The sequence below is a fragment of the Sander lucioperca genome, chromosome 10 (assembly GCF_008315115.2).
Source record: "Sander lucioperca isolate FBNREF2018 chromosome 10, SLUC_FBN_1.2, whole genome shotgun sequence".
NCBI classification, from domain to species: Eukaryota; Metazoa; Chordata; class Actinopteri; order Perciformes; family Percidae; genus Sander; species Sander lucioperca.
The window spans coordinates 2902952-2912855 of NC_050182.1; the positions used below are offsets into that span (position 1 = coordinate 2902952).

At 39.4% G+C, this 9904-nt stretch overlaps 1 protein-coding gene across 1 annotated transcript; it reads right to left on the reverse strand.

Annotated features, from left to right (window-relative positions):
• Positions 1–490: 490 nt before the first annotated feature.
• On the reverse strand, positions 491–9562 carry LOC116049784 (carcinoembryonic antigen-related cell adhesion molecule 5-like). The gene is made up of 14 exons (XM_036006362.1): positions 9517–9562; positions 8582–8728; positions 7701–7979; positions 7232–7498; positions 6809–7090; positions 6360–6629; positions 5875–6153; positions 5286–5552; positions 4910–5188; positions 1755–2009; positions 1530–1641; positions 1052–1083; positions 832–912; positions 491–728 (listed from the first exon to the last, which is right to left on the reverse strand). Exons 1-14 carry the CDS (start codon positions 9560–9562, stop codon positions 724–726), a joined length of 2601 nt encoding a protein of 866 aa, XP_035862255.1. The 3' UTR covers positions 491–723.
• Positions 9563–9904: the final 342 nt, after the last annotated feature.

Here is a 9904-nt window from a genome sequence, read left to right on the forward strand (position 1 = left end):
TATATAATCCTGCCAGCTTTGGTTAAAGTTTGGTTAAGTTTAGGCAACAGAAACTGCTTAGTTAAGGTTTGCAAATGATATTGGTCATGCATAAACCAAGGACCACTCACACACAAAACCAGCAGGCGATTATCTTATCTTAGCATAAAGAAAGGAAACAGGGGAGACAGCAAGCTTAAAAACTTCCAAAAACATGCCTACAAGCACCTCTAAAGTGACAGCAGTGCGGTGTGGCTGTATCTGCCGGGATATATGAAGGTGCTGTTGGTCTCACAGAAGTGAAGGATGTAATCTCAGCATGTTTAACACCTCAATCAGAGAAGACTAAAGCAGATAACAGGTAAATAGTGCTGCCTGTCTTACGTTTTTGTGAATTCATGATGGTTAAACTTGATATTTTCAGTTGTATTCAGAGGCAGTGATACAGGAGCCATTGGGAATCCAGTGTTTATTGAATATACATATATACTTATACATACATACATTTTGAGCAAATTCTTGCAAAACCTTCAGTCATTTTAGTAAAACCAGGTTTCACAAATGTTGCAATGCAGCTATGCATCTAACATCAAACTCAGCACAATGAACTGTAATCTGAAGGAAGCAGAAAATAGTTGGGTTGAATAAATGAAAATAAACAACAAAAAAACTGCTGTTTTTCTTTGAGGCTGTTGGTCTCGGAAATTGTGGAAGGCTTCTTGTGTGTTTGTGTTTCCTCATTTTTTATGCTGCAGAAGAAAAAGCAAACAAATGACCAGAAAGATAAAATGATGATGGGAACATACAGTTCTCTCTTTAAAAATACATTTCATTCAGGCACCTTCAACTCACCTTCAAAGGAAGACAAATTGTTCTTTGCTGTTACTGAAATCTTATACACGTCTGATCGGTTCTCTTTCACACTAATTTTTTCTAAGGGGTCAAAACAGAGTTTTATTAAATCTCATGATTAATTAGGTCACTTTTATGATTGAGAAACAAGCCTTTCCCTTAAATTCTCTTTCTGGATAAGATAAGATAGCACAAGAACTTGGATCAAATGAATACTAACCTTTCCGATGTGCTGCATAATTGTTATTGACTCTGCAAAACAAAAATAACGCATTGTTAAAATGTGGTGTGCCAGATGTTACTCAAAATTCAAACCAGAGTCCTAATAGTTCAGCCAGTGTGACAAATACCATTGCAATCTAAGTATTTATTGCAGGGCTATTGCATAATGTTGTGAATCAGTTTTTTTCTCGCTCATTATAAAAACTGAGGTGAGCATGAGCAATGTTTTATTAAACTAATTAACCATTTTTTAATTATGTAATAATCATGAAGACATGTTTTCATGTTTCAATTAAGTCATTTTTTCATGAATCAATTCATTAACTTGTGTTAGGTAATACAGCTGTATTATAAATTATCTCCTGTGCACGTGGCATCACTTTTACAGACATGTCATCTTGTGTACATGTGAAATTTACAACAAAACAACAAATTGTCAACAAATTAGTTAATAGCATAACCTGTTCTGTGCTTACCTTTTTCTCCTTATACCATACACAATTGTTCCACACACTGTTGCAATAATAATAAGACATCCAGCTGTTACGACAGAAGCTCTTCCAGCAGCAAGTGAGCAGTCTGAGAAATCTGAAAAAAATCACCCAAGAAGACCCTTAATACCTTTGTCCAAAACACATAGAAAGATACATATCTTATTGGTATATATACTTTTTTTCTGTGTCAGTTTTTTTGTTACTTACCTACAACAGTTAACTTGTGGCTCACTGTTTGACTCAGCCCTGTAGCAGCATTAATAGCAGAGCAGGTGTACGTCCCACTGTCCAAGCTTTTAATGGATTTTATGATGTACACAGCCTCATGCAAACTGGTTGGCTTTCCATTATAAAGCCAGGTGAAAGTTGATGATGGTACAGACGTAGTGGAGCAGTAAAGCATTGTAAAATCTCCAACACGTACTGATTCAGGTCCTTTGATGGCCACATTATCAGGTCCATCTGTAACACAACCAAAAAGTCAGATTGTTTAAAGTTACAGCAGTTTGGCTGTATTCTTGAAGAGGCTTCTGATGTTTCCATTATACTTGTTTTAGCAATACTACAGTATAAAACCACTCTGCTACAAGTAAAGGTCCTCTAATCAATATTTTACTTAAAAGTACAAAAGTATTGGTATCAAAACAATTTTTTTACCCCGGGGGATTAATAAAGTCTTATGATAAAATAGATAATAGATTATAATCTATTGATTATATTTTGTATCATTAATCTGAATTAGCACAGTAACTAGCAACTCAATGTATCAGATACAGTATGTAGTGGAGTAATAAAGCACACTAATTGCCCCTGAATTGTAGTGGAGCAGAAGTATAAAGTTGCAGAAAATTAAATAATAATAATAATAAAGCACAAGTACCTCAGAATTGTACTTAAGTATAGTATAGGTGTAGTACTTGATTAAATATACTTAGTTACTTTCCATCACTGGTTAGGCCAGCCAGACTATAATGCCCACCACCTTCTCAAAGTGTGAGTGCTGAGAGGAGGCGCGTCGGCAGGGGTGCTCAAGATCCTCCAAAAAAGGAAAATGTCCTGATTTTTTATTTATTTTAATTAAATTATTTTTTTAATCAAATGTTTGTGTGAAAGTGAATCCAACAACATTTATTTATTATAAAATATAAATAGTTGTAGTAATGTCATGCAAAATCGACCCCAGTTGACCTCGTCTTGTGATTGGTTGCTCAAAGCTCAATCAGAGAGAGACGTTTGGCCAAGTTTGGATAAACTAGCTAAGCTAGCTGCACGGTAGCAGAGCGATGAAAAGAATAACGTGCTGCATGTTGCAAGGAGTTGTTGTTCTTCTAAAACGAGCGAAGGAAGAAGTTGACTGCGAAACAGAAAAATATCACAACATTATGGAGAAAGTGCAAGTGACGATAATCTGTCTGCTGAACTTTATCTGACGACGTAAAGCATCATATTGGTAGAAAAATGGGATTACAGCGGCCATATCGGGATGCTTTCCCGGAGTTCAGCGGCCAACCACAGAGGCCACCGAAGCTTCTGATCGGTGAGTACACATTTCTAAAAATTGACTATAAGCAGTCAATTTAGGACTTTTAAATTATTGTTTGGACAGTGTTTGTATTGTGTCACCTTGTGTAATAAGTCCAACATTATTACAATTAAAAATAGTTAACAAAAGACCGCGGAAGAACAACTTAACATGTAGGCTACAATGCAATGTACACTATATGGTCTATGAAGATACTGTTACATATAGAAGGTTATAATCCTCAAACTTTGAACACCTTGGTATTTAGTGGTATTGATACTGTACCTAATTTTATAAAGTGCTGTGCTGTTCCTTCCTTGCAAATGTATGCTGATGATCATATATCCTAGGTTACGTTATTTAAGTCTGTGCTGTTTAAGGTTTTGTGTGGACCTAGCATTATGAGCATTATATCCACAGTTGTGGTTTATGTCTGCCTTTCCTAGTGACAAGTGAACAACTGGGATTTAGCCTATATGGAACCCGGGAGTAATAGAGGGTTTTCACCGACGTTACGTTCTGGGCGGTAACCTGGATGCGCGGCCATATTGGAGGCACTCGGTGTAAACATCTGAATGGAATAATGGAGAATTGTGCACTTTGGATACTTTAATACTTTATGTCTAAACAACAGAAAAGCTCATCAAAACGCGTCCAGGATGCAAAGGCATGGAAGGACTTGGACCACAAAAAAAAGGTGCGATATTTTGAGAAATTACAGTTTACTGGCGGTGCAGATCCCTACAAGTTGGCTCCCTCTTCTTGGATCCATGACGACCCGGTGATTTTTCCTTCAGTTGCATATCCCTATATAGTCAACTACCTGGTTTTCTTGCCGAGCCCATACACAGCGGAAGACCTTAAATCCTACAAAAGTTTGGAGGCTTATAACCAGATGGTGTGTGGATGGGTGAGGGAGACGCAGTACCAAGTCATTAACGACCAATGTTTTGTGAAGGCCAAAGTAAGTAATGCAATAACGTCTTTAATCAACCTAACCTTAACTGTATGATATCATTGCGATACTCAAGGTGTAGCCAAGTGACTCTCAATAGTTGTTTTTTTTTTCATTTCAAAGACCGAACAAGACAGATTTGTCCCTCGTAGATCCTGGTTGAGCTTTGCCAACCACAAGCGCCTCCTTTCCTCTGATAACTTCAGGCATTCCTCTCCCTGTTTTTTAATAACTTTTGGAAGTCGATAATATTCAAAATGTTTTTCACGGTCTGATCTATTGGTACAACCTAAAACACGTCAATAATTAACCATTTTCCTTGACACCGTTCGGGATCTACTTCAGTGCCTGTGCTTTGTTGTGATGCGGAGTACCTCCAACATGGCGACTTCGGGTCTGATGACGCGTCTGATGACGCGTCGTGAAAACCCTCTATTGCTTCTTTAGGGATGGTTTGTAACACAAGTCCCTTTGCCATTAGTCTTGCTTTGCCAGACCCTCCTCCAAAGCGCGCTGAAGGCCGGTCTGGCTACTCCACATAGCATTCGAGGATGGTAGGAAAACGGGCTATGGTTCAATGGCATTTCTTTAAACCAATCAGAATCGCCGTGGGCAGTGCTAAACTCCGCACAGAGCCGCTGCAAAATAGTCGTGCGAGAGAAAACTCAGATTGGACAGATAGTCTAGCGAGCTGTCTCAATTTACCATGCAGAGATCTGAGGCGCAGTCAACAATAGTCCTCATAAATCCCCCGAATTTAAAATTCCAACATAAAGAAAGCGGAAGGAAACGGAAAATGCATGCATCTGGTGGAATTTCCTGCAGCACCTGAGCAATCCCGGAAGTGGAACGCGAAGGATATAGACTACTTTGCCATAAACTCACGTTGGATGAAAAGATTCACCGGCTGGCTGATTCCACTACTGGCACCATTCAACACGTTGCACCTGAATGGTCCCTGGTCGTAGCGGGTCACATTAACTATAGTGAGAGTGGAGCCTCCATCAGTGAGCTGAACTCTGTCACTGGCTGTAACCTCAGAGCTGCTGTTCAGCCAGAGGAAAGAGAGAGAGGATCCAGAGGAGGAGCAGGACAGACGGACAGAGCTGTTGAACTCAACTAAGTGGGTGTTGTTGGAAGTCACCACCACATTGGAGACTGGTGCTGTGATAAAAAGTAAAGAGAAGTTTGCAGCAAGTCAAGTATTAAAATGTTCAACTTAAAGCCAGCCATTTAACTTACTAAACGTATTCTAACTTACTTAGTACAAAGACAGCTGCAGGCTGAGATGTATCGTATCTCAGAGTTTTGCTGTTAAAGGCCTGACAGCTGTAGTTCCCACTCTGACTCATCTGAATGTTCATCAGTCTGAGCTCTGGTCCAGTATCAGACAGCAGGTCTCCATTCAGAAACCAGTGAAACTGGGCAGCAGGTCTGGAGACAGCTGAGCACATCAGGTCAATGTTTGACCCTTCCTTAAAGTATTCTTGTGATGGCGACCGCTTTAAATTAGTTTTTTCTGGCCCAACTGGGGGAAAAGGATATAAACCGGTATAATCATCAATGCAAGAACAGTAGCTTGATCAATGCTGCATCTAGCTTGGCTCAGTGTGAAGGGTTCATTGCTGTTAATATGTTGTTCAGATGCTGAACTGCATCATTAAATTAAATACAGCTGTCATTTAACCAGTACCAGCCAAACACTGCAGCAATCAAACAGCAAGCAGCACAATAAGTAATTTATAGCAAACCACTCCTGACATGATGGTTGACATACTTATGACTCAAGCTGCAAATTTAAAGGCCTGTGTAGCATTTGCATGCAAATGTTGTAACAAAGAGTTACTCACAGCTGATGTAGAGTTTAACTGGATCGCTGGTGTAATTACTGAAATTATTGAACACATGACAAATGAATGGTCGGTGGTCGTAGCGTGTCACGTTAACTATAGTGAGAGTGGAGCCTTTATCAGTGAGCTGAACTCTGTCACTGGCTGTAACCTCAGAGCTGCTGTTCAGCCAGAGGAAAGAGAGAGAGGATCCAGAGGAGGAGCAGGACAGACAGACAGAGCTGTTGAACTCCACCAAGTCTGTGGTGTTGGGAGTTATTACAACATTGGAGACTTGTGCTAAGGGTAAAAAAAAAAAAAAAAGAGGTTAGTAGTGGGGGGAAAAAAGATTGCACAAATCAATTGCTCTGACTTCTACATCAGCTAAGCATTTTGAATTTAACCAATTCTATGTCAAACAACACAACTAAACAGTTTCTAAAGGAACTATTTCTGACCTAATTATTTTAGCCGTCAGCAATAAGAAGTCATTCTCTCTAACTTACATTTTACAACAGCGATAGCTGCAGTCTGTGATGTTTGATTCTTCATAGTTTTATTGTTAAAGGCCTGACAGCTGTAGTTCCCACTCTGACTCATCTGAATGTTCATCATTCTGAGGTCTGGTCCAGTATCAGACAGCAGGTCTCCATTCAGGAACCACTGAAACTGGGCAGCAGGTCTGGAGACAGCTGAGCACTTTAGGATGATGTCTGACCCTTCGTCATAATATTCTTGTGACGGAGATAGTGTCAAGTTGATATTTTCTGGGCCGACTGCAGCAGGAAACAAAAAGATACGGTCAGCAATAAAATAAGGGGGTGGAAACGGCAACAAAAAGAACATCCCAGATAAATAATGTTAGTATGACATGAAGCTTGACTCAATAACAAGACTTTTAAACTGTCTGGGGTTTGGATGAACATAATGTAAGTTAAGTCAGTTAGTGACTCACAAATGATGAGGAGGTTTACTGGATCACTGGTGCAGTTACTGAAATGATTGAACACGTGACACCTGAATGGTCCCTGGTCGTAGCGAGTCACGTTAACTATAGTGAGAGTGGAGCCTCCATCAGTGAGCTGAACTCTGTCACTGGCTGTAACCTCAGAGCTGCTGTTCAGCCAGAGGAAAGAGAGAGAGGATCCAGAGGAGGAGCAGGACAGACGGACAGAGCTGCTGCTGGACTCTAAAATGTCTGTGGTGCTGGAATTTACCATTACATTAGATACTGGTGCTGTGGGGAGAACATATATTGATTATCATTTTGTACATTTTGAATAATGAAAACATTCATAATCCTAAAGATGCATAATGAACACTTGTATATTGTGTGAATAATTATCAATACTGTAAACACCTCTTAATTTTAACTTACCCAGTACAGTAACAGCTGAAGGCTGAGATGTTTGAGATCTCAGAGTTTTGTCGTTAAAGGCCTGACAGCTGTAGTTCCCACTCTGACTCATCTGAATGTTCATCATTCTGAGCTCTGGTCCAGTATCAGACAGCAGGTCTCCATTCAGAAACCACTGAATTAAGGCAGAAGGTTTGGAGACAGCTGAGCATGACAGGGTGATGTCTGACCCTTCCTCAACGTATTCTTGTGATGGAGATAGTGTCAAATTAATATTTTCTGGGCCGTCTGCAGTGTGTGGCACATGGAAATTACACAAAAAACAAAAGAGTCACCAAAAAGCAAATGAACAAAGAGCACAGGGAAAAGTTTTTAGACACAGCCGCTACTTTTAGCAATTTTGAGTATTGCATATTAGTGTGAACATTTTAAGCTCTTGGATTCAAAGGAACATGAAACAAATGAACATTTAAGTAAGCTAGTAACTGACAGCTGATGGAGATGGTTACTGGATCACTGGTGCCATTACTGACAGGATTAAACACACGACACCTGAATGGTCCCTGGTCATAGCGGGTCACGTTAACTATAGTGAGAGTGGAGCCTCCATCAGTGAGCTGAACTCTGTCACTGGCTGTAACCTCAGAGCTGCCGTTCAGCCAGAGGAAAGAGAGAGAGGATCCAGAGGAGGAGCAGGACAGACGGACAGAGCTGCTGGACTCCACCAAGTCTGTGCTGCTGAGAGTTACCACCACATTAGAGATCGGTGCTGTAGGTTTAAATAAACAACACAATTATTAGGAGTCATATGGGAGGGGTAAAGTTTTAATTGCCCTGGCTTTTCTATGCTGCAGAACAACCACAAAAAACATTTACGTGCCATACGGAAAATAACCCTGAACCTAAACATCCATGATGGAAAATTGTGACTTGGTATACACTGTTCTCGCTCCTTGTATGCCAATCAAAGTCAGATTTTATTGAACTGATAACAATATTGCATAAGAGAAAGGCTGCAGGAAAGATATGGTCTAGGTCAAAGTCATAATTGTAGGAAGAGCTGTGTAAAGACTTACAGTAGCTACTCCAAACATTTGACAACGATATTGAACATCAGTGGAAACATTTAGTATTTGAATTGTCAAAATTCTTTTGGCTTCTGACATTTCATCAAGCAATGACTTCAGGGATGTCTTGTCGTTTAACACGATAGCATTATATTTGATTCTGTAGTCATAATATATCATAATATTTGATTAATTTTGTGCAAGTGGAAAATCATTTTTTTTTAAATCTCCGATGCCTCTTAAAGAAACAATCTTGAAAAAGTTTTCTGTATGTTTTTAATTCAACAGCGTTGCATCAATGTACCTTGTATGTCCAGTCTGCAGTTTCCTCTCTGCTGTGCTGCACCATCTGGTATAATGGTGATGGTGTATTCTCCACGGTCACTAAGGGTCAGATTCCTGAGCTCTAGAGATCCAGTAGATCTGAAGAGGGTGATCCTGTCTGAATATGCTGGTCCAGTGTCATTTACAGTCGTTGAGGTAATTATATTAGAATCAGAAAAACTCCAGGTTATTATCATGAATGGTGTTTCTGGTGGAGTCACTGTTGTGGTGAACATTGCCGTCCCTCCAACAGCTGCAGTAAGACTGTCTGGTAGCACACCGTCTCCATGGCTTAAACCTGGAGGAGAAGACAGTTACATGTTTGAAATAAATGTTACTGAGACTTGGACAATGCGCTGTTGATCACTGGGACTGTTATCAATTAAAAACATTTCTAAATACCAGAAGCAAGCAATCAAATCTAAAAAATGATTGTGCAAGAATATCAGACTCAGAGAGGTACTACACCTCTTATTTGCTATTAAGTATGAACAAAAACACTGCTGTTATTTTAATAAAGATTAGGTGTTAAGTCTATCTGTGTAATCTAGAGTTTCTCAGATGTCATACCAACAATAAATGATTATGTAACCAAGGCTATGAGAGTGCTGAAAAGAAAATCATGTCTAAACTATTGATATTTTGATCATTAAAACAAAATCAATATAACTGAAATGAGTGCTGCTCAACAAAGAGAATAACAGGTTCATTTAAAGACTTTGGTCTTTATAGTTTGTTAGATCCAACTGTGACCTGCTGTAAGATGGGATTCATAGCTGGACAAAAGCTTTGATATTTACACTTTTAATGATATCTTCTTTCAGCGTTTTAAATTTAATATAGATAATCTGAATAAGCATGACCTTGATGGAAGAGTTGTGTGTGAAAGTGTTTTTAGAAGTCTTGATTTCTCACCTGAGATGGCTCCCAGGATGATCAACAGTATCACAGATGTTTCCATATCTCGTGCAGTCTCCAGGTGCATAGAACGTGTTTTCATTGAGAAGGTGCTGTGAGTACAGTGTGTTTTGAGGGGAGGGCCAATGGACACCTTTTACAACCTTTACTTCTTTTGTGTTGGCTCACTCTGGACACTCTGTCCATGACAGCAGTGACAATCATTGAGCATGAGCCATGCAGTTAATGTGAGAAGTTGTTGGGTGGGTGTTATTCTCATCTGATTTGTTATAAATTACCAATGAAACAAACTTCAGGTATGCTTATATCAATCAACAAAAGAGCTCTGATAAAATCCAGGACAGAGTGGTAATTGTTGTTGAGCAAACAAAACACAACAAAAGTA

Coding starts and splice junctions, on each gene's coding strand:
- LOC116049784 (XM_036006362.1), bottom strand. CDS start 9,562: ATGGAAACATCTGTGATACTGTTGATCATCCTGGGAGCCATCTCAG. Junction 8,729..9,516: donor CATCCTGGGAGCCATCTCAG/GTGAGAAATCAA, acceptor ACACTGGACCAG/CATATTCAGACAGGATCACC. Junction 913..1,051: donor TTATGCAGCACATCGGAAAG/GTTAGTATTCAT, acceptor TTGACCCCTTAG/AAAAAATTAGTGTGAAAGAG.